Source organism: Morus notabilis, unplaced genomic scaffold, assembly GCF_000414095.1.
Source record: "Morus notabilis unplaced genomic scaffold, ASM41409v2 Scaffold2342, whole genome shotgun sequence".
In the NCBI taxonomy this organism is placed as follows: domain Eukaryota; kingdom Viridiplantae; phylum Streptophyta; class Magnoliopsida; order Rosales; family Moraceae; genus Morus; species Morus notabilis.
In genome coordinates this window covers 34,650-59,301 of record NW_010363825.1, presented here as the reverse complement: position 1 = coordinate 59,301, position 24,652 = coordinate 34,650, and the positions used below count along the sequence as shown (strand labels likewise).

At 32.9% G+C, this 24,652-nt stretch overlaps 4 protein-coding genes across 7 annotated transcripts; all 4 read right to left on the bottom strand.

Annotated features, from left to right (window-relative positions):
- Positions 1–224: 224 nt before the first annotated feature.
- Positions 225–5,277, bottom strand: LOC21385544 (alkylated DNA repair protein ALKBH8 homolog). 2 transcript variants are annotated; one of them, XR_002902794.1, is made up of 9 exons: positions 4,995–5,277; positions 4,071–4,392; positions 3,879–3,980; positions 3,696–3,782; positions 3,145–3,273; positions 2,175–2,534; positions 1,881–1,945; positions 919–1,054; positions 225–543 (listed from the first exon to the last, which is right to left on the bottom strand). XR_002902794.1 is itself a non-coding variant. In XM_024170074.1 (8 exons), exons 1-8 carry the CDS (start codon positions 5,048–5,050, stop codon positions 525–527), a joined length of 1,140 nt encoding a protein of 379 aa, XP_024025842.1. In that variant the 5' UTR covers positions 5,051–5,277; the 3' UTR covers positions 225–524. The 2 variants fall into 2 exon arrangements, 1 of the variants encoding a protein (XP_024025842.1); XM_024170074.1 differs by lacking the exon at positions 919–1,054.
- Positions 5,278–7,280: 2,003 nt separating this feature from the next.
- On the bottom strand, positions 7,281–8,003 carry LOC21385543 (alkylated DNA repair protein ALKBH8 homolog). Its single transcript, XM_010105050.1, has 2 exons — positions 7,980–8,003; positions 7,281–7,646 (listed from the first exon to the last, which is right to left on the bottom strand). Exons 1-2 carry the CDS (start codon positions 8,001–8,003, stop codon positions 7,281–7,283), a joined length of 390 nt encoding a protein of 129 aa, XP_010103352.1.
- Positions 8,004–10,348: 2,345 nt separating this feature from the next.
- LOC21385542 (peroxidase 12) lies at positions 10,349–13,561 on the bottom strand. Its single transcript, XM_010105049.2, has 3 exons — positions 13,270–13,561; positions 12,635–12,829; positions 10,349–11,207 (listed from the first exon to the last, which is right to left on the bottom strand). The coding sequence occupies exons 1-3, from the start codon at positions 13,510–13,512 to the stop codon at positions 10,593–10,595; spliced, it is 1,053 nt and encodes a 350-aa protein (XP_010103351.1). The 5' UTR covers positions 13,513–13,561; the 3' UTR covers positions 10,349–10,592.
- A 6,436-nt stretch (positions 13,562–19,997) lies between these two features.
- LOC21385541 (cell division control protein 2 homolog) lies at positions 19,998–24,528 on the bottom strand. Of its 3 annotated transcripts, none has more exons than XM_024170073.1 (9): positions 24,437–24,528; positions 23,575–23,627; positions 23,297–23,481; positions 22,821–22,941; positions 22,212–22,385; positions 21,468–21,631; positions 20,978–21,065; positions 20,803–20,868; positions 19,998–20,221 (listed from the first exon to the last, which is right to left on the bottom strand). In XM_024170073.1, the coding sequence occupies exons 2-9, from the start codon at positions 23,581–23,583 to the stop codon at positions 20,132–20,134; spliced, it is 897 nt and encodes a 298-aa protein (XP_024025841.1). In that variant the 5' UTR covers positions 23,584–23,627; positions 24,437–24,528; the 3' UTR covers positions 19,998–20,131. The 3 variants fall into 3 exon arrangements, with proteins under 3 accessions (XP_024025841.1, XP_024025840.1, XP_010103350.1); XM_024170072.1 differs by having other exon boundaries at positions 23,575–23,622; XM_010105048.2 differs by having other exon boundaries at positions 20,815–20,868; positions 23,575–23,622.
- Positions 24,529–24,652: the final 124 nt, after the last annotated feature.

The window sequence follows — 24,652 nt, the reverse complement described above, 5'->3', positions numbered from 1 at the left end:
GTTGCCAATGGTAACACAAACATCACCGACGGGCTGAAAACGGCCTTAAGAGTACTGAATGACCGCCATGTTAAAGATGGCCGTGTCGGTGCCATCTTGCTTATGTCTGGCGGTGCCGAAAACAGGGGTAAGGCTGCCGAGGTTGACGTTGGAAACGTGCCTGTACACACATTCAATTTTAGCGCGGAATGTGAACCAAGCGTATGTCCCTTAAGTAATACTTGTTAAAGCAAAAGCTGTATGAATAACTTTACCAATTAATTCATGAGTACGTCCTAAATCATTCAATCGAAATGTAATATAGGTGCTACAAGAGATTGCAAAGAAAAGCAATGGAGGCACATTCTCAGATGTTCTAAACCATAGCAACTTGAGCGCCGCATTTTCCTAATGTTTGGCTGGTCTTCTCGGCGTGGTTGTTCAGGACGTGAAGCTGACCGTCAAACAATTCGATGGAGATTTGAAAATCATGAATGTATATGCAGGAGACTATCCACAATCCAGTAACAAGGACTCTTCTGTAACTATATCTTTAGGCGATCTCTACAAAAAAGAGGTACGCAAGGTCATTGTGGATCTTTTTCTTCCAAAAGTTGATAGTCAGACGAGCCCGGATGTTATCAAAGTAAGTTACACATACAGGTGAGTGTGTGGTACCAAATAAATTAGTCCCAGCAAGCATTTACATTTAATTATTATTATATATTATGATCTGATATATATGTATATAATGGATGCGGATGCAGTGATGTGGGGAAACGGCTGTATGAAGCAAATCCAATAAAAGCTACCGTAACCCGCATCGACACCCCCCCAAGGAAAGAAAAAGAGAGGGAGAACCGTGTCAAGAGTGCAAAGATGGTCAACGACGGCAAGGAAGCCAACTACAAGATGGTTGAAACCAAAAACTTGGCTAACCCGTTGCCAATTGAGATAATGAAATTTGCGACGCAACTGCTCTTCAAGCGTTTCGCTGATCTCCAATCGGCTGGGAGTAGTTTAAGATTTGACATGATCAACAGAAAACAAGTTGGGCGTGATCCTTTTGCGCTATCTACATTCAGATCACCCTTCATGAATCACGAGGCTCTCAAATCCAATGACAACATAATCACTAGTAGCCGTTGAATGCTGCAATGCGTGATTTAATTTTAATTTGCAATATTTTACTTTTGCACTAGTTGAATAAATAAATCAAGCCGCCGTATGTCTATCTGTTACTATATACACACACACACACACACACACACACACACACACATATATATCGGCAAGCATGCATGCATGTATGTTTGCATGGCTGCGTTGCATTGTATGGTTTCATGCTTTTTTTTTTTGAATTATATTCAGATTTCAATTTCAATCGGACAACAACCCGTGTGGATAAATTCCTCCCCTTAAAACCATACTTGTGAGTTTCCGATCTCACACGGCTTAGCAGTCAAGTTCTCAAATTCTTTTGGTGCCTTTTTCTAATCTACCCAATAGGAATTGATTCAGAAATTACTTGACGGCACCAACTAATGTGGGAGGCTTAGTATTAGAAACCCACAGTTAAAAGCCGTACTCAAAAAAGTCTCTGATCCCGAGCGATGATGAGGGGAGAACGTCAAGGTGCGAATCGGCAGTTTATTTCGAGACCAGTAGAAGAACTAGCAATAAATGCAGACTTCGCTGGCTCCGCACCTTTAGCTAAATACCCCCATTGTGAATATATTATAATAAATGCTAGATTGTACTTTTACATATATGGATAGCCTATTCAAATTACCATATATATCGCAACAACATATAACGGAAAACAAGAAAAATATGAAAAATCTGTCTAGGGCCTTCAAACAAAAAATTATAGGGTAATCTTCAGAAGTACGAAAACTCACCCCTTTTTCTGTCTCTGAGAATCACAATACTCGGGAAAGTTACATTTGCAAGGTGTTGTTCGAACCTGAAAAACATAAAGATAGTTTGATTTTTAAAAGTACCGACCTTGTCAAATAGAAGATAACTATAGAACCTACATAATTGATTGCGTAGAGGGATAGTAGAGCAACATTTTTCAGAGTACAAGTTTTTCCTTCAAAATCATCTATCATATCACATATTTGTTGACAAATGATATAAGAGTAACGCTAGATCAACAGGAAACCAAGCAGCGAAGAACTTAAAAACCAGACCTTACGAAATGTGAAAGACACTCTCCTTGATCCTCTTCTGATCACAGTGTCGTTCACCATATCAATCTTATGGTGTGGTATGTAGTGATTCCATGCGTGGCGTGCCTCTCCAGATAACAATAGCATAGATCGCGGAGGAAGATGGATCGCCTTTCTAAGAAAATTGGAGTTGTTTTCAGGATTTTCTGTTGTCGTATCAGTACTAAGTGTAGCTTTAGTATGCCGCCAATCACCATCAATGTATCTCCTGAACTCCATGATGCAAGGTCCTGCTAGTGAAAGGCTGAAAATTAACCCCTCAAAAGCAGAATGGGTATCTATATGTGGGGACAAACCTACACCTGGTGGATACTCGTTAACCTATAAGACAGAAACAATCATCGCTTCTTAAAGCATAGCCTAGCAGTAATTCAACACTAACACATACAGCTTTTCTCTCCTTCATAGTTAAAAACAGCAAAGGAACATTATTTTAAGGTTAATTTCACAAATGACATATGAGGTTTACACTCAATCCAACTTTGTTCCCTGACTTTTTAAATGTCCCACAAATGGTTCCTGCGATTTTATTTTGTTTCAGTTGCGGTCCTTCCAATAACTAGGCGTTAAAATTTGTTGGAATGTGTATAAATTAGGGACCAAAACTAGAAAAAGCTAATTTGAAACCATCTTTTGTTTTTTTTTTCTTTTGTATTGTTTTAGTCCCAAAACTTTATATGTTTCCAATTTTAGTCCCTAATTTTCGCATATTCCGTCAAATATTTACACCAAGATAACAGAATGACCGATACTGAAACAAAATAAAACCTCAAGGACTAACTATGAGACATTTGAAAAGTCAGGAAATACAATGGGATCGAGTGTAAACCTCAGAGATCATTCGTGAGATTAACCCTTATTTTAAAGATAGGTTTTTTGCTGGGGCGGAACATATAATCTAAAAAAACAAAAGAAAAACATAACTTCATACCGTCAATTGGTCCAACGCTACATCTGCAGTTATTTCATAAAGCTTTTTGAACATGGACATTTTCTCCAGTACAGGAGAAACAAATGAGGGAAGTTCACCTAACTGCTGTTTTGAATTGACATTCCTTGTCTGTTACAAACAGATTGAACAATTCAAAAGAGGAAGATACCAAAATGCTTGAAAATTTCAAAATGGAGAATTCATGTAAGGTAAAGCAGAGGCTGAGAAATAATAATTAAATGCAAAGAACAAGACGTCATTTTAGATTAGGAGAAATAGAAGAGGCAAAAATTGTTTTTTTCCGCATTTTAGACATAATTAAACAGCGGTCAGAAATCACATTGTCCCAGTTTCCTCCTTGCTGGAACATTTTATACGAGAAATATGGGTACTCCGTACTCCCAAAACTTTCTTTTTGGCTCAGTGACTGATATTGTGTTTCCAAACATACATTAACTTGTTATTTACTATTAATACTTTTCTAAGAACAGAATAGTAAAATTGATAAAGAGGTTAGTTTTAAGACTGGATAGAGACTAATATTTCCTCACCTGATAGCAAAATTCATAACCATAATGTTGGACCCTTCTTTTCGCTAGATGTTTCCAAGGTCTTTCATCAACCGCTGCAAGCAACTCCTAACAAGTCCAAAAGTAAGAATGACATCTACATACATACATTATGCGTGTGAATGAAATTTTGGCAGAAGAGAAATGACAAAGAGACCTATGGACCTGCTCTTCTTGAAGGCTGACAAAATCATGCACCAAGTAAAGCCCAGGAATGTTCAACTCCAAAGCGTTCAAAGACACCGGAACAACATTATTCGGCTCTCTCTAGAAGCACAGGGACATTCTTTCTTTAATAACATAAACAAGGATGAAAATGTGACTGATATTTTTACAAGGGGTGACTGTGAGTACCACCTGGAGAGGAGGTTGGACAAGGGAATAACGAATGTGCAAAGTGCGGCCATGGAGGTTGGGACAAGGGCGAGCGTTGAGTGCTTGGAAAGCAGCTTGAGCGGAGGAGTGATGGGAAAAGCAAACAACAACATGGACGCCAGAGTCGTCGGCTGAATAGACACCCTCGACATCTCCAAATGCACCAAACACCTCTTTGATGTCTGCAAACGAAACTCCTACTGCCGGCCCACAGTTGGCAACATACAGATTCCCGCTAACCTCGCCCTTTGCCGGCCTGAATCTCGCCGGTGGTTGAGGTGGTGTTGGTGAACCCGCCATCAGTCCTAATGTACTATTTCAATATGAACGTTCCAAACTCTCAAACTTCAATTATTGGACTTGATGTTACTAAAGTAAATGACACTAATTTCCTTTGACAAAAATCACAGAAATACTTTTTAAACAACGAATTCAGGTCATTACATAATCTTGAAACACAAAAGTTGAATGAAAAAAGCATATAAAAATACATCAAATGACATCCTCGAAAACTTTAGATTTATTTAGATTAAATTGCAAGGATTACATCGATTGTATATGAATGACACCAGATATACAATTCTTTCTGCCAATAGTTTCTATCACCAGAATTTTATAATTTTTCAACTATAACGCAACACATACGAAAACCCAAAAAATAAAAATAAAAAATAAAGATAAAATCTTCCAATCCCCTAAACGAAAATGAATGACTTCAAGCGTCAAAAACCATTGTCTACAAACCCAACAAAATTCGATCATGCAATTAACAAAACTAAACCCAAAAGGATACCTTTTTTTCTTAGAAAGCGATCGGGAGAAAAAAAGAAAAAGAAATAAAAAGACAACAAAGAAAGAGGCATGGAAATGCATGAACAGGGGATGAATACGATCTAAGCAGATGACCCTCGTCGGCCTCCGCCGCGTGAAACCCAGACCTCGCCGGCCTTCGTCGCCAGCATCAAATGGCCAACCCACTGGCCATCAACGTCCCACAACCAGCCCAGCCTCGTCACGCAGCCCAGCCGCCTTCGCAAAACCCAGGACCTCGTCGCGTCGGCCTCCGTCGGAAACCCAGGACCTCGTCGCGTCGGCCTCCGTCGCGAAACCCAGGACCTCGTCGCGTCGGCCTCCGTCACGAAACCCAGGACCTCACCGTCTCGAGGACGAGAGATACAAATTTTTTATTAATTTTAAAATGATTAGTTTAACGATGGATTTCTTTAAAGGAATTTAATGGTGGATTTGGTTTAATAATGGTTTTTTTAAAAAGAAATTAAATGATGGATTAGGTTTAAGTTTATTTTAAAGAAATTTTTTAAAAGAAATTTAATGAAATTTTGTGATGGATTAGGTTTAATGATGGATTTTTTTTTTTAAGAAATATTATGATGGATTAAATTTATGTAGAAAATGTATGGATTTATGTATTAAATCTACTCTGAATGTATATAGTTACTGAGATTAAAAATTAAGGCATCGTTCATTTCACCAATTCGAGTTTTCAATTTTAGGTTTTTACAGTAAAAAGCTCTCAGAAAATATCACATCTAACTTTTTTTGCTACAGTGAAAAATTCTCACAAAATGTCATATCTCAGCTCGAATTGAAAACTCGAATCCGCGAAGTGTAAGAGCTTAATGTATATTTTCTAAACATACCTAAAACATAAGGTATAAAAATGTAAGAGCTTGTTCTTTTAGAATAAAACTAAAAAAAAAAATAGAACTCAAGTTATAACTTTTTTTTTAAGTTCATGTTCGTTTGTAAAATTTGAGTTTTAACTTGAGTCTGAGCCTAAAATCTGAGTTTAAGTTTCTCCTTCAACTCAAGTTCTTAAACTCAAACTCAAGTTGATAAACAGTATTTTTGTTATTCTTAAAAACATCATAACTTTTTCATTTTAATTCCGATTGAGATGATTTTTTTTCTATACGTTCACAACAAAGAGAACAAGTTAACTCGAGTTTAACTAAAACTCAAGTTTAACTTGAGTTTTAGCTTGAGTTTGAGGCTAAAATCTGAGTATAAATTTATCCTTCAACTCAAATTTTTAAACTCAAACTCAAGTTAATGAACATTATTTTTTTTATTCTTAAAAATATCATAACTTTTTCATTTTAATTTTGATTGAGATGATTTTTCATTTTATGTATTAAATCTAATCTGAATGTATATAGTTACTGAGATTAAAAACGAAATGTATATTTTCTAAACATACCTAAAACATAAGGTATAAAAATGTAAGAGCTTGTTCTTTTGGACTAAAACTCAAAAAAAGTTTGAACTCAAGTTATAACTTTTTTTTAAGTTCATGTTCGTTTGTAAAATTTGAGTTTGAACTCGAGTTTTAACTTGAGTTTAAGGCTAAAATATGAGCTAAGTTTATCCTACAACTCAAGTTCTTAAACTCAAACTCAAGTTAATGAACAATACTTTTTTTATTCTTAAAAACATCATAACTTTTTCATTATAATTCCGATTGAAATGATTTTTTGTCTATACGTTCACAACAAAGAGACGAATAAAACATCACATATATACCCTATTAAAAATTTTCATCACCATTGAGTTTTTATTAAAATACTATCTAAATACAAATTCAAGTTTTGACTCACTCAAACACAAACTCAAATAGATTCTCAATTGAAATCATAACTCAAATGTGTACATCTAAACATCTCAAGTTACAATTTCAACTCAAATTATAACTCAAATTTAATTTAAGATCTATACTCAAATCACTATAACTCAAAAATATAACTGAACAAACCCTAAATAACCCAATATAATAACAACCACAAATTGAAACCATAACGGTGCATACAGAATCTTTAGAAGTAACAAAAACTCGCCCTTTTCTCTGTCTCTGAGAATCACAATACCCGAGAAAGTTACATTTGTAAGGTGTTGTTCTAACTTGAAAAACGTAAAGATAGTTTCATTTATAAAAGTACAGTCCTTCTCAAATAGAAGATAAATATAGCAACTACATAATTGACTGCATATAGAGAAATAATAAAGGTCAGGCATGAATTCACTACAGATAATCAGCAAAAAGTGATAGTAGATCAATATTTTTCAAAGTACAAGTTTTTCCTTTAAATCATCTATCATATCACATATTTGTTGACAAATGATATAAGAGTGACGCTAGATCAACAGGAAAACAAGCAGCGAAGAACTTAAAAACTAGACCTTACAAAACGTGAAAGACACTCTCCTTGATCCTCTTCTAATCACAGTGTCGTTCACCATATCAATCTTATGGTGTGGTATGTAGTGATTCCACGCGTGGCGTGCCTCTCCAGATAACAATAGCATAGATCGCGAAGGAAGATGGATCGCCTTTCTAAGGAAATTGGAGTTATTTTCAGGATTTTCTGTTGTCGTATCAGTACTAAGTGTAACTTTAGTATGCCGCCAATCACCATCAACGTATCTCCTGAACTCCATGATGCAAGGTCCAGCGAGTGAAAGGCTAAAAATTAACCCCTCAAAAGCAGAATGGGTATCTATATGAGGGGACAAACCTACACCTGGTGGATACTCGTTAACCTGTAAGAAAGAAACAATCATCACTTCTTAAAGCATAGCCCAGCAGTAATTCAACACTAACACATACAGCTTTTCTCTCCTTCATAGTTAAAAACAGCAAAGGAAAATTATTTTAAGTTTAATTTCACAAATGGCCTCTGAGGTTTACACTCAATCCACTTTGGTCCCTGACTTTTTAAATGTCCCACAGATGGTTCCTGAGATTTTATTTTGTTCCAGTTTCGGTCTTTCCAGCAACTAGGCGTTAAATGCGGGGACAAACCCACACCAGGTGGATACTCGTTAACCTATCATCGCTCTTAAAACATAGCCTAGCAGTAATTTAACACTAACCCGTGCAACTTTTCTCTCCTTCATAGTTAAAAACAGCAAAGGAACATTATTTAAAGGTTAATTTATGGTCTCTCAGGTTTACACTCAATCCTACTTTGGTTCTTAACTTTTCAAATGTCCCATAGATAGTTTCTGAGGTTTTATTTTGTCTCAATTTTAGTGCTACCATTAACTATACGTTAAAATTTGTTAGAATATGTGTAAATTAGAGACCAAAATTAGAAACAACTAATTTTAGTACTATTTGTGAAAATCATCTTTTGTTTTTTTTTCTTGTCTATTGTTTTAGTCCGTAAACTTTATATGTTTTCAATTTTAGTCTCTAATTTTTGCATATTCCGTCAAATATTTACGCCAAGTTAATAGAATAACCGAAATTAAAACAAAATAAAACCTCAGAGACCAACTGTGAGACATTTGAAATATCTAGAAATAAAGTGTGATCGAGTGTAAACTTCACAAACCATTTGTGGGATTAACTCTTATTTTAAAGATATGTTTTTTGCTGGGGCAGAACATATAGTCTAAAAAAACAACAGAAAAACGTAACTTCATACCTTAAAAAAATTAAAAATATAAAAAATAAAATAAAATAAAATCTTCCGGTCCCTAAAAGAGTAATGAGCTATAAGAACATAAGAAATGAGTAGTCAGAAATAAAATTGATTCAAGTTGATATGAAATTATAGAGAAACGAATATTTTGTGTCCTCTGAAGGGAAGCTGGTTGTACTAAAGACGTAGGGTTGTTCTGAGCTGAAATCGACAAAAATCTGATCGGTGTTTTTAAAAAAAAAAAAATGATAGGCCTTTTTTTCAGGGGAAATAGTCTTCTCATGATTTTATTTCGTTAAGTAATCTGCTATTACTCTCCACGATCTTACTTTTCCTACCTGTATGATTTTTAGCACATTTACCTTTTAAATTTATCAAGATTTAGCAACTTACATCTTAGATTTTTAATTTTAAAAATTAACCTCTAAATTTGTTTAACTGTTGGGAAAAACTGTTACAAAACTGCATTTTCAGAAAACAGCTTATGTAAAAGTGTGAACTTGCTTAAGTGTGAAAATATTTTAAGAAAAAGTATTTTTTTATATGAATTCTAATGTTTTATTTAAGGGCATTTTTAGAAATTCAATTGCATGTACATATGAATTTACACCTAAATGCCGTATTTGTTTTTTGTTTTTTTCCCCCCAAATCTTGGCCTATATTTCTCTTTTATTTTGATTTATTTCTCTCATTATCCCTAAAAAATATATCATTCCGCTCTTGTTAAAACCTTAAACAAATGAATAGTTCACACTCAATATAACTAGTGGCTAGTGCTCTAAAAATTTGTTAGGATGTGTTTGTTTCTGAAAAATTTTAGAAGTTATTTAACAATTTCAATATCAAGAACTAAAATCCTTAAAAAAATCAATGTTTGCAAATCATCTACAAAGCAAAAATTGTTCCAAGTATAAAATACACAATGCTCCTAATTTAGTGATTATGAAAATCCTTTATGTTATTTGATAAGAGGGAAGGATAGTTTAATAATAGTTAATTATTAATTACTATAATGTACATTTGTACAATTTATCAATAATTTTTGTAAAGGATCAAATAGTCTTCTAAAGATTAAAATTTATGTATTGCTCAAATCCATTTAATGGAATGATACAATTTGATGTATTAAGAGGGAGAATACATCCCTACTTTTTCTCTCATTCCTTTCATCTGTCCAACAAAATAATTGATTAGGTCTTTCCTTCTCTCCATCTCTCTCCAACCAAACATACTCAAAATGTTTATTACCCTCACATATTAAAAATGAAAAAAAAAATAAAAGATAAGCAAAACAAGCCATGAATTCAAATATCACCGTCTGTTTATCCAAACCAAAATGAAAAGAAAAAATGGAGAAATTTATTATTGAGAGTACATGATTTTAGTCCTTTACCCCTTATTCTTGATAAATACCCTTTTATTAGTGTAATTATTTAACTAAAAAGGTTATAAATTAATAATAAAGAGTAAAAATTCTACCCATGCACTTTTAAGAGATATTTGTCAAGATTATCTAAATGAAAAGCAAAACACATCGTTAGACTCAGACTTCAACTATAAGCAAATGAATGGATCTTTCCACTCTACTAGCCCCAAAATAATGCGAGCAAAGATAAGTACGTGAATTTGTTTTACTCAATCCTTTTTTATCAATTCATTTAGATATTTACTTGACACCATGTTTATCCATGAAATATTGCATCTTTCTGTTTAACCAGAAGAATTTTGTGTTCAATATAAAAAAAAAAAAAAAGAAGATGAAAACAGAGTTGCAATTGCAAATTCATAAACATAAACTTTCTACTATTATTCCAATAAAGGAAAATTACATACTTTATATAATAATCAAACAAAGAGTGTCATCTGATTAACAATACAAACACAAAGTTAAAGCATACACGTTAGAGACATGAGACATAATTAGATCATACACCCGTATAGATGTAGATATTGAAAAGAAGGTTTGCTCTCACAAACACAAAAGGAACATTTTTTTTTTTTTCTTTTTTGGCTTTTAACAAAAGGAACATATTTGAAACAAAGCCAAAACCTAAAGCCCTTAGAACGCCGACAAATTGTCCACATCCTCATATAGAGACGCCAAGTTATCCTTACTTGGATTCCTAGCAGAGCAATTGGCACGTATCTCACCTTGGCTGCCTGTCAAGACACTTAATTGGCCCATTTTGGTCATGGCGATGATGAATTTTTCGAAGAAGAGTGATTGATTAACGGCGAAGTTGATGACAATGTCCTTGGTCTTACTGTAGCTGTACAAATCCTGATCAGATGTGAAGAGTCCTTGGCGGTTCATGAGGTTGACATAGTACTTGTTGTCAAAGGCATTAGGGCTTCGAATATCGAGCACAGTAGTGGCAACCGTGTTGTTCGTAGGGCAAATCGCCTTTAGGTTTTTGGCAAAAGTCTGGTCCATGACAGGGTCTTGGGTGGGATAGAGGCGGTTGTTAAAGGAGGAGCAATTGCTGAGGCCAATGGTGTGGCCGCCTGAAAGGGCAACCGCGTCGGTGGCATCTAGGTTTTTCGTTGCAAGAAAGGCGACGATAGTGCTAGCGTTGCTTGCTGATGAAGGAAGGTTGGCTATAGTTACTGCTCTTGTCGCAAATGTCAACCCGTCTCTTCTTCCTAATGGTACTGCATAGTCAGGACCACCTGACTGCATTACAATTATATTATATAAGTATAAACATGTTATCATATAACAGTATGTGATTTAAATAAGATTTATTAAATATATTTCACGCCATAATACCAAGAAAATTACTAAATTAACCGATATGTATAATTTTGTGTCATGATGTTTGGCATTAATCATGTGTCAATTATAAGAAGATTGTGCTTATTCGTCCACAAAAGAAATAGGGAAAATATATTTCCTGGAAAATGCACATGCCCTAAATGATTGTCTAATATCAAAGTGGTGTTAATCTATGCATGAATCAAGCAATTCTATTTTTTGTCTGCGGTGTCAATTAACGACTATTTTTATTTCTTTAGTTACAGTTTATTACAGAATTCATCCCTATTTTGGGTGTATGTGTGTGATGTATGGATTTAAGCTGCTAGACAATTAATAATTACTATTGTTGGGTTATGTGCTTGAAATTTATTTATTTTCTTAATATTGTTTAAAAAAGTTTATATATTGGCAGTGTTAGTTTATGTTTAAGCAGTAATTCTTAAATATGTAGCATCACTCGTCATGTTGAGCATTAGACTAGTTACTAATTTTGGGTATTGTAAAATTTATTTTTAAGAGTGTACGAGTTTAGATTTATATCTCTCATTCTTAATATTTTTTATTAATATAGTTATTTAATTAGAAAAAGTATTAATTAAAAATAAAGAATACTTGAAATTTATTTATTTTCTTAATATTGTTTAAAAAAGTTTATATATTGGCAGTGTTAGTTTATGTTTAAGCAGTAATTCTTAAATATGTAGCATCACTCGTCATGTTGAGCATTAGACTAGTTACTAATTTTGGGTATTGTAAAATTTATTTTTAAGAGTGTACGAGTTTAGATTTATATTTCTCATTCTTGATTAATATTTTTTATTAATATAGTTATTTAATTAGAAAAAGTATTAATTAAAAGTAAAGAATAAAAATTCTAATTCATACAAATTTAAAAGGTACTTATCTCATTTACCCTTATTTTTTACTTACCTAAATTTTCACTTATTATCAGTTTCGGCATATGACAAACAAACTATAATCTATATCCACAAAAAGAGAAAAAATAAGATGAAAAAAAAAAAAAGATATTGAATATTTTACTAGCTAGCGTAAACTAATTCATTATCCACGAGCTATTCAAATGTCTAGAATACAAAACGCACATATTTATATAAACAGTGCCTCCGGCTTTATTTAAATATTTAACGGAATTAATTGGCTGGAAAGTGAAAGCCATTGAAAGCCAGAACATTCCCTTTTGGGAAAAAATTAATTTATACTCTAAGGTGAAATTAATTTTTAATTTCTCAATCAGAGCTAACAGAAAGAGACTGATCCTAAAATGTCCCTACAAGTAAAGCAAGAATTAAACAAAAAGATGAAAGTGTGTAAAAAAGTATTACCAAGAAAACAGAATCACGTGCTGCAATAGCAGCGATATCAGAACAAGAGACGACTCGACCGCACTTCTTATGAACTCTGGCGCGTAGATCATTTATTATCTCAAAAGCCTTCGCTCTTAAACTCAGGTTCGGAGGCGCGTTCTTCTCATCCGGCCCACTCGCCGACCCGTCCAACAACACTGACCCATCACAACCCTGCACAAATTATATATTTTAGTATACTATTAATTAAGTAGTTTGTATATTTATTATTTATACAAATGAAATGATATGAGTTATGATCAATAACTTTATCCCCAGTACTCTCTTCAACGCTCTCATTAAAACTTCACCAATAAAAAATAAATACATAATCTCCTCAACGCTCTCATTAAAACTTCACCAATAAAAAATAAATACATAAATAACAACTTATGAGTTGGTACAAAAGTTGCCTAACATTATTCATCGAAAATAGAAATATCAAGATTTAGCAGTCAGAATAATCTCTTTAATCAACATGATCAGTTTCCTTGAGTACTAATGTCATTGATATATAGCTTTACTGTTAATTCAAAAGATTAATGTACTAAAAAATGAATAAATTTAGTAGTAATAATTAGAAAAATAAGTAATGAATATTTAGTATTATTTACCTGAACAAAGCAGTCATGGAAATGGAGACGAAGCAAGCCAGCAGCTTGGCCAATGTCCTCGTTAAAAACCTTCTTGAGTTGAGTTCTTATGATGGACTCAGCATCTGGACAGCTCTTGTCATAGAAGCTCCAAGACAGTCCTTCTGCAAGAGGCACATCTGATGATTTATGTGCATAAACGACACAACTTACACAGATCATCATCATCATCGTCATCACAACAACAACGTTATCTGTAGCCATATTGCCTTTTGGTTTTGGTTTTGGTTTCTCTAAAGCAATTTTTCAATCTGTTTAAGGTTTTCTTTTGGTGAGACGACACAAGTCTTCGTTTTATATAGGCAGTGTGAAGTCATAAATGGGGGACCAAGTCTTCGTTATCTTTTTAATACGAGCTTTCTACAGTAGGATAGGGGAAGGAAAAAAAAAACACGACAGTGTAAAGTCATAAATGGGGGCCAACTCTTCCTTATCTTTAGAACTAGTTTGGTAGTGCCGTACACTTTAAACGTTAGTTGTGTTAAGAAAATAGCTATTATAAAAAACAGTTAAGTGTTTAGTAAATTATAACTATACAAGTATTAATTTTAGAGATATTATAGATATTATGAAAATTTTATTAATTATATTATAAGGTGATTGTCGTATAATCTAAAAATGAAAGTTATTTTTAAACTTCTTTTTATTTTGACCGTAAATTTTTAAAAAATTATTTAAGAATTACTTCTTATGATTTTTATCAAACATAAATTTTAACATGGTTAAAAAATTAATTTTGAGCTTTAAAAATCATTACTAAACATTCTTTTAATACGAGATTTATAGAGTAAAGTAGGAGAAGGGAAAAAAAATCATAAGACCGCGATCATTTCGTGGGCTCTCAGTTATAAATTTCACTTTCTACTTTGCATCAAATTTGATTAATTTTACATTTTTATGTGATTTTAAATAGAACCATTTAAAAATATTCATTCATCGTAAAGATACTTTATTATATAAAACTCCAAAGTAATAATTTGAAAAATATTATACACTTGGGTTGCACATTACAGTGTGTTTTTTTCTTCTTCTTTTGAAGATCAGAACCACGTGGTAAGCACGTCCCCAATTAAGGTTTGTTTTGGTCATGATTCTTATACCTTTGGTTTCACAGTGGAGCAGGTGCACGGCGGCTGCTATGATTGACTAGCCATTCAAATAAAGTCTCTGTCGCGTGGTTCCTGTAAAATCTTATTTATTAATTTACTATTTATATCCGGTAAGAGAAAATAATAGGAATGAAAATGAGAGGAATTATTTTACGAAGATAAAAAAAAAAACCCCTTGTTAGTCCTATTTATTTCAAATAGTTAAATTTACAAGTATATTTTTTGTAGATAAAACGTAAATTGACGTATTGAAATGCCTAATATTATATGGAATGGACAAAATTTAAAAGTCAGTCATCTTACTAAAGTCCTGGCTATCAAATAAAATAATAAATATAAATTTTTTGATAAAGTAAGAGGAAAAAAATTCTTAACTCGTCGTGTGTTAAGCTTATCTAAATCAAAAAAATTTTTTTTTTTTTTTGCTAAATATAAAGTGTTTTTTGCTAAATATAAAGTATGTAAATCTAAATAGTTAAATAAGTGGGTACCAAGCTGTCTAGCGCAATTAACACTTGTAGCCAAGGGTTAATAATAATTTACCACAAAGGTCAAACTGACACAACCTTCCCCCACCAACTAAAGTGTACAGGTGTGAAGAAGAAGGACCAGAAAAAAAAAAAAAAAAAAAAAAAAAAAAAGAAAAGGTTCAGATGAATGCAAACATCGCAAGTTGAGCAACAAAAGTGACTTTTTCTTTAATTATATATAAATCATCTTCAAATTTATAGTAGTCATGATTTTTTTTTTTTTTGGCTGAAATACTGTACTAGCCGTGATTTTATCTTAAATTATCAATGTTCACGAGATCAAACACATTTTACTTATTACTACTCAAAAAAAAAAAAAAAAAAAAAACATTTTACGTATTAGTTAGTGAGAGTGCAAAATTATATTAAAATTAAGGACCAAAAAAAAAAAAAAAACAGAAGTACTAATCGAATTCAACATTAATTCATAGCGTATTTTAATAACTCAATCAGTTGACATGCTATTTGAAGTAACTCGGACGTGAAAGAACCAATTTTTTCGCGTACCCCTACAAAAGCATTATTATGTATTGAAACATTAATCATATTATGCTCTCTTTTTAATTATGAACATTACCCTTGTAAAACTTGAGTTAGTTAACACTAATATATTTTAAATGTGAAACTTCAAATATTGTAATTTTTTCCCATAAATAAGAGAATTCCTCGAGCAAAACTTTAAGAAGTTTCAAAGAAATTTTATTGTGAACAAGACAGGGTGCAAGTTAACTGTGGAGAATTCCTAATGATAATCAATTAGGTTAGGTTGGTTCATTCATGACTTAAAGTATTTTATCCGTAGCGTATAGCTCTAGAATTATGGAAAGAAAAATGTAAAAAATAAAAAAAACGTAAAAGATAAAAGAATTTTCAAAAGAAAATAGTAATAAGGAAGCTTATGTCATGTTTAGAATTATTCTTGTTTTTATTTTTCACATTTTTTGAGAAAGAAAAATGAAAACACAAAACGGTGTTTGACACAATTAAAGATAAAAAACAGAAATGAAAAAACTTTTTTAGTTTAGTATAAAATGTAAGAGAAATGAAAAACGACTAAAAGTCATTTTTTCATTTTCTCCTCTCTTGAACAGAGAGACATTAATTAGTTTTTTTATACTGAAAATAATCTATTGATAAAACTACCAAACACATTTTAAAAAATAATTTATGTCTGAGATTGAAAACGTTTGCATTTCCTTTTTCATACAAAAAATAAAATCATTTTAAAACGAGTTTCAAACGCACCTTTAATTTTTAGGATAAAATATCTAAAAATCAAGTCGTGCTAATTATTAAACAACCTCTCTGTTTCGTTTGGTTACAAATTAAAGTCCCTAGTGAATTACAACTGAGTAAAAAGTACTGGAAATAGAAACAACATTATTTATGTCACTCTTCACATTTAGTATTTGATACGTGAATTCTACGACTGCCATGGGAACGGTAAAAAGTTTTGGTGTCGTAACGGGGCCCATAATCTGTCAGATCGAGACTCTCTTCGCACTCTACAACCGCCACGGAAACGGCGATAACTTTTAGTGTCATAACGGGACCCATCAGTCGTTAGATTAAACTTGCATTATTAAGAATAGAGAGAAGAAAAAAAGGACAAAAAAGAGAAAAAGATCTAAAAAAAAGGACAAAAAAATTGCGAAAGCATATGTCTCTCATGCGCGTAACATTTCACAAATGTCAAAGGGAGAATCATATTCTGAAATTATAACTTTTTGTTTGTTCACAATATCACCCAACTAAAATTATAACACAACTGAGGTTTAATAATGTAGTAAGGATAAAGATAACAATATCACCCACAAATAGAATTATTATAGTACAAGGTTAGGCCCTCAAAGCAAAAAGCTTCTGAAATTATAACTTTTTGTTAGTTCAATAATAATGCTTAGAGCTTTTCTATCACATCCACCCACTTTTGTTATCTTTTTTTGTACCTGAGGGCCACATATTATAAGAATTATCTAACGCGAGCAGCCCACGTGATTCCATTAATATCTTCTTTATATAATATATTATAATTTTAGAATATATATATATATATATATCTTCTTGTCAAAAAAAAAAATTACGGTAGAAACAAAATTTTTTTTTCACTACTTTTTTTTTGGTGAATAAGGATTCAATTTACAAACCAACACAACATAAAAAGAAGCACAAAACACACGCCCAGGAATGCAACAATTTTATATCACATGTTGCAAATTTTTAACACGTACACCTAAAAATTATACCGTTAAAAAATTAATTTAATAATTAAAACAATAGTTCATATTAATAATAATAAATGACAATTTTCTTCTTTCTTTTTTTTTTTTTTCCTTTTTCTTTTATAATTAGCGAGATGACTAAAAGATATTTACACCAAATAATAAAGTACTAAATATTTAATAATAGATAAAAGTTCAGTAAAATATCTAATATTTCTACAACAAATTATATTGGTCTGTATTATTGTAATTGATTTTGTCTTAAGTTTGAGAATGATATTATCCCTGCGAACATGCAAGTTCAATAGAATTTGATCATAATATTAATAAGACCTATTTGCTATACGGATATAATTTCTGAATGCTCTAATTTTCCTATCATGCATGATCATCCATGGCTCCAAGTTGAAACTGTTGGTTTCTCAAACCGGATTTTCAAAAAAAATTGTGCGGAAGCGTGGTATCGATTGAATCACATAAATCAAAATTTAATGCGATCATTATTTCATGTTAATTTAACTACAAAGATATTAAAGATAGGAATAAGGATTTGACCGTCGTTTGATGATGACGAAAAGCTTGAACTCCTCCAACACCGTCTTGAGCTCTTAAATTCCAAGAACACCACGGTTCTTTCTCAATGTATCTCCGGATTAACATGATCTCGACCGTGTGGGCGTTCTAATGGGTTTCTCAACACATGAGATTGATGAATAGGAAAGCTACCTATAGTTATCACTCACTTTTCTCAAAAGTATATGATGGCATTCAAGAAATTTTTTTTGGTTTTTTTTTGTTCTCCCGTTCTTTCCTTTTTCTTACTTTATGTTCTTTCTGGAAAAAAAAAAAAAACTTTTGGTTTTCGTTACTCACTTATCTCCAGAATTCATCCCCTTATTGAGTAAATGTACAATCGCACATTTACTCCATTTCCTCAGGTGAGGCACGTTTCCTCCCACTCCCTTTCTTCTTCTTTCTTTTTTTTTTTTTTAGGAAACGCGTTTCCTTCCTTTTATATATATATATATATATATATATATTAACGGGGGAGAAGAAGGAAACGTGGAGAAAGAAAAAAAAATCTCTCTAAATTCATCCATATTAATTTAAATTTTTAGTTCGCTGATTTGAATTAAGATATAATTTTATGTGATAATTTTTTATTGTGGTAAAAAAATTAAATATAATTATTTTTTAAAATTTTTTACTGTAATAAAATTCGAATTCTAAACTCGAATCAGTTAAATGAACGAAACCAATCCAACAAATGCAAAAAGAGGGACTAAGGAACGCAATATTGCACAAAACAAGAGACGTCGTAGAGGGAATGCCCCTTCACCTTCGCATGAGACCCATACGTCGTTGTCTTCCGTAGCCAACCTAGGCACGCAGACCTCCCAAGGTTTCGCCACACAACAAGAACAAATCCCCCAAATCAAGGATCCACCCAAGGCCCCATGTGGCCCATGCCGACAATCACAACCGCGACACCATCTCTAATGCTGAGCGCTCAACCACACACCCCTCCCACCCCAGCACCGCCATGACAAGAAGAATGAAAACTCGAGGGTGAAGACCCCAGCACCACGAACGCACCCTATATAGGTGGCCAAACCCGACCAACCAACTCCTCTTCCTCGCCAAAGAACATCTTCCCCCCACCACGAGATGGAGAGAGAGAGAGAGAGAGAGAGAGAGAGAGAGAGAGAGAGAGAGAGAGAGAGCTGTAGGAGATTTTATTCTTCCTTTGGTTTTTTGTACCAACATTTACTATAGTTAGCTAAAAGAAATGTTATTAATAGGTTGTTCTATTTTGTGTTCTAATATTAATTTAAAATATTGTATCTAATTTTTGTCATAAATTTTAAACTTTGAAACTAGCAGTAGACTTTTAGCTTTTAAATAATTTAAAATGAAAAAGTTACTCATTAAACTAATAGCGAATGTCAAAATTTAGTGTATGTTGTTTGCCTGTAGAGTGAACACATGCTCGGTGAGTTCTAGCAGTTATTTTCCATATGCAGTTTTCCATTTAAGCCATTATTTCAGCAGACTTTTTATTGCTTTCAATTTTCACTTTCATTTTCTTTATTTTTTTTTTATCCTCTCCCTTGTAGAGCTGTCAATTCAGTCCAAAACCCAACTCTTTCATCCAGTCTCGGTGAGGCCCGACCTTCTACTCAATTGGATCGGCCTAAATTTGCATCTCTACTCCCTTGCCCACTTCCTTCAAGATAGAAATTATGAACAACATAGCAAGTAGAGAAAATTCTATTTAAAAAAAAAACCAAAAAAAAGGCAAACTTAATATCTTTTCCACCCTTAGGGGAAAAAAACATTTATTTGTTTTTCACAAAAAAGGGTGTTAGAAAGAAAAGAGAAGAAATAAAAAATGGAATAATTGATCCCTTTTTAGATTTTATTATATTTTTGGAAAGTGAAATTAGAAATAATCCAACTTCTAGTCTTTACTAACTATAAACGTTTTCCGCGGTTTATTCCAATTAAAAGGGAAACAATACCATGGAGGGGATTGGCTTTCCCTTTTCACCTTATGTATAGGTGGAAAATGGGAAAAATTCCTTCCTTTCTCTTTCCATTAAAAACAAGTAAACATGTCCTCCACCGTGACACTGAGAAAACTCCAGTGGAGATTGAAAGCTAAGCCAAAAACCCAAATCAACATTATCTGAACTACGTTCAACACTTTGAAAAAAAAAAAAAAAAAAAAAAAAAAAAAAAAAAAAAAAAAAAAAAAAAAAAAAATTATTAGAAACACCTTAAAAACTTTAAAAAAAAAAAAAAAAAAAAAAAAAAAAAAGAAAGAAAGAAAAGAAGAAGAACTATGTTCAACAAATTTAGGGAAAAAGATTACAATACAAGCACACAATTGTAACAGAATCAAAATCCACAAGTTCCAGACATACTATATAGACAATTTTCTGCCACGAATATGGACGATTCAGGGCGTAAGTGGTATGTCTTTGAAGTACTCATGCTCAAGAGCACTCCTGGCTGTAATTCTTTTGCTGGGGTCACAGCAGAGCATTTTCTGTCATGAAAAACAATATACTCCGTTGAAATTCACAAAAAACAAGATGGTAATAACATTTTTTTCTAAATCAAGTAAGAAATTCACCACAAAATATTTCCTAATGTTTAGATTTGTTTTTCTTTATGCTATAGGGTAAGGACTTTGTTAAGATGCACTATAACAAGCTTACCAAACCTTTTTTTCAAGTTGCTTGAAATCGAGAGAGAGGGAGGGAGGGACAAAAACCACCTTTGAATGAGCCATAAAAAGGGTGGCAGTAAAAAGAATCAAATATCACTTGCACCTTTCAAACCACCTTTGACAAAGAACAATAGACATCAAGGAAAAAATGTCTTATTTTTGGCAGTCTCGAGCACAAGGAGTCACAAAGTAAACTCCCGTGCTAGCACATAAGCCAAGGACCCTATATTTTTCAAACAAGTTAAATCTCTCTCTTTTTATGGGTCATAAAAAAAGGTTAAAAAAAGGATTTCCAATCAAGCAACTTCTCAAGAAAGCAAGTAGCAATTATTGCCAATGGTAAAGGAAATCTGTAGACACCAAGAAGTGCTATTTAAGGACAATTATCATATTCTCACACAAGGACTCACGGAAAGAAGATCAACACCAGCGGATTCAAGATTTGGAACAACAGTTGCCAAGTCCTGCAAATTAAAAGGTACATCATTAAAGATTTTCCATCATATAATCCCTCGGGATTTCATATAGAGGAATTAATGAGAAAAAAAAAATGTCAGGTACAAGAAAAATTACCTGCGTAGGCCACTTGGGAAAGGAGGATTTAAAATCAGGCAAAGAACTCACGCCAGGCCATGTGTCCTCAGTTGGAGTGCCCGTGATTCTTTGTATACAAAAAAAAACAACAGTGAGAGTACAATTGCAAATTTAAAACTTTTTGCAACTAACTTCTTTTATGACCAAAGCTGACCAATGTTAGCTCTCTTTTTATCTATACAAGTGAAACACAGAGAGGAAAAGTATATTAACTTGACAAGGTCACAAAATGATTTTTTTTTTCCTCGTCGATAATGGAAAGTCAAAAACTGACTGATCATAATAAGGAACAAATGGCAATTTAAAAGTCATCAGTATTAATTTACCCTATTTCAAATTATTAATTTATCAAATATGTGTGTGCATTACTGGATACTTGACTGATGACCTAAATAAAAGTTTCAAGAACTGGGCTTGCTAATCTTAATGCCAGTAGTGGTTGCAGATACATGGTTGAATGCACATTTACCCGAAAATCTTGAACAACTCATCAATCTCAGAGTCCCCGGGAAACAACGGTCGTTGATTCACCATCTCAGCAAATATACACCCGACTGACCAAACATCAACAGGTGTCGAGTACTGACGGGATCCAAGCAATATTTCTGGTGCTCTGTACCAGAGGGTCACCACCTAGACAGAGCCACCACAAAATTATAAACCCAAGCCTGGCAATAATCTGTAGAGTAATGACGAGGTCCAAGCAATATTTCTAGGGCTCTGTACCAAAGGGTCACGACCTGGACAGAGCCACGACAAAATTATAAATAAGCCAAATGTGGAATAATTTGCGGCCCGGAGAAGTCAATCATTTAGAGTGCGTTTGGTTGGTGGATTCGTGATATGATTCAGATCATGGTTTGTGGTTCGCTACAGTGTTTTCTCTCACAAAAAATACACGTAAATTGAGAATAATTCTGAATCTATGAACCAAACGTAGCCTAAGACTCCCATTAAGAGGTGGCTTTCTTACTTTTTATGGTGAATGCACTAGGAATACAAATATATCATAAGAATATACTAGTCTAGATTGACTTTAAAATGTAGAGTAAATAATGTTCCTACATCCTCATAGCTATCTAGGAAGATGCTGCCTAACAACGGGAAGGGAAAGAAATCCTATCATATAGAGTTTTAGAGATCTCAATTTAATTAGCAGCTATCAGAACCCTATGAACAAGAAAGGAAACCCAAATCCATTGTATGTTCATACCTCATGAGTAAAAGTCCTGACAGGAATACCAAACGCTCTGGCCAGTCCAAAATCTGCAAGCTTTAGTGCATTGTTGCGACGATCTATCAACAAATTCTGTGGTTTTAGATCTCGATGAATAACTCTATGAGAATGACAATATGCAATCCCACGGAGAATTTGATAAAGAAACATCTGCAAAAATGAAAATAAAAATTGAAGTCCTATATCAGATAGTCCAAATGCATCAACAACATTGATTAAAGACCAATTGATTAATTCATTCAAGCATAGAATACAATAACTGATAGAAGCCGCAGACAAAGCCTAAGCATCAACTGGATAAAGATGTGAAATACAAAAAAAAAAATGTTTTACAAAGAACCATAAATAAAATGGAGATGAAGTATGTGACATAGAAATTAAAGACGGAAAATTTGTACCAGACATCTGATATCTGGTTGAGAAATATTGAAAATTTATTAGAAAACCATTCATGGTGAATAAACAGTAAGGTATTGATATATAACTCCTTTAACATCCTTGAAAACTCTAGTAAGATAAACAGGAAATGGCCTGCAACTCATGTGAAATGTACTGTTTATTTTAAGTTCAATAAACAAAACTCACCTTTATCTGGCGAAGATCCTTTGCAAATTCTGGAGAAGTATCCATGTGCTTCTTCAGATCCAAGTCCAAGTATTCAAAAACCAAATACAGACGCTTCTCACTGTGCACTACATCCTCTAACCTGTCAACCAAATACCCATCAGCGATATTTATTGCTGCTCTCTCTTAAGATTATTTGCTTTTTAAAAATAAAAATAAAGAAATCTTAGTTGTAGTGTTACATGCAACTAAATATGTGTAGCCTAACCTAAGGCACCCAAACAAATTTGTTAAGTAGCAAAAACTATAGAAGTTAGTATCTTCGGAGATGTTCCAACCAGAAACTTGTCATCTTAAATCAAAAAAATTTGCAGGATACCAGTAGGCAAGCACATCTTTACACTCCATATCTTCTAATTTGTGAAAAGCATATTTCTTACTTCTTACTTCATAAAAACTAGTCAAATGCACGAATGGACTATAATCTAAATAAATACCTGACAATGTTTCCATGCTGCATTTCTTTCAAAAGGGAAATTTCCCGAATAGCCGTGCTCGGGACGCCCTCGTCTTCCTGTTCCAAACGGATCTTCTTCAAAGCTATAGTCTTGTTAGTGACTCGATCACGAGCCTTGTAAACCACACCATACGTTCCCTCGCCAATCTTCTCAACTTTTTCATACTAAAAAAGCATCACAAATTCAGACCAGACAAAACAAAAATGAAATACAGTGAAGTTGAAACGTAAAATGTGAGAGAGAAATCTACAACTAACCTGATCCATATCCAAAGCTCAAACCACCTTCTGCCGAATATGAAGTTCCTAAACTTAAAAAAAACCAAACAATATTAGTATTTCCACAAAAACCAGTAGAGTTATCTTGCATTGCTTTTTCCTTCCTCTAATCCTTCCATAAAATTGTAGTTCTGCAGAGGATTTGATCAATTCCTAAATCTTAGAATCCACCACTAATCTCACCAAACAAGGCCTTTTCTTTACTTGTTAAAAACCAAACGCACAAATAAGATTCAGTTATTAACAATAACAAAACTGATGATCATCTTTGGTGATCAAATTCTTGCTTGATTATGATCTAGATTAGAACTGAATGATACAACAATGCTTGCTTAATTATGTATGAACTTTAAATTAAATCAACATTTTGTAATTCAGTCTCTACTACTAATCTGCTTTACGGATCAACAAAACTGAACGTGAAACGAAAGAAAAATTGATAATATGAAAGAGATGATAATGAATAAATTCAGAGCTAAAATTTTAAAAAAATAATAACGAAAAATAAAGAATCAAGAAGTGAAATATGAGGGAAATTTCTGACGAGATTGTGAATGCTTGCTTAATTATGTATGAACGTTAAATTAAATCAACATGTTCTAATTCAATTTCTACCACTAATTTGCTTTACGGATCAACAAAACTGAAAGCAAAACGGAAGAAAAATTGATGATATGAAAGAGAGGATAATCAACAAATTCAGAGCTAAAATTAAAAAAAGAAAAAAAGAAGAAAATTTAAGAAGTGAAATATTAGGCAAATTCTGACGAAATTGTGAATGCAGATAAGAGTTAATGGAAATTGGAATAAGAGAAAGATAGAAATGAAGAAGAGTACGAACCAGAGCGGAGAAGAGGGAATGTGATTTTGAGCGATTGGCGAGGGAAGGAAGATTTGTGAGATTGTTTGTTTGTTTGTTTGTTTGGCTTATAAACAAACCAACTCCCATTTTCCTTTTATTTTCTCTCTTTCACTCCCTCAAGTAATACGTGAAAATTAAAAATTCGTAACACAACACCTCAAAAAAAAAAAAAAATATATATTGGCGAGGGAAGGA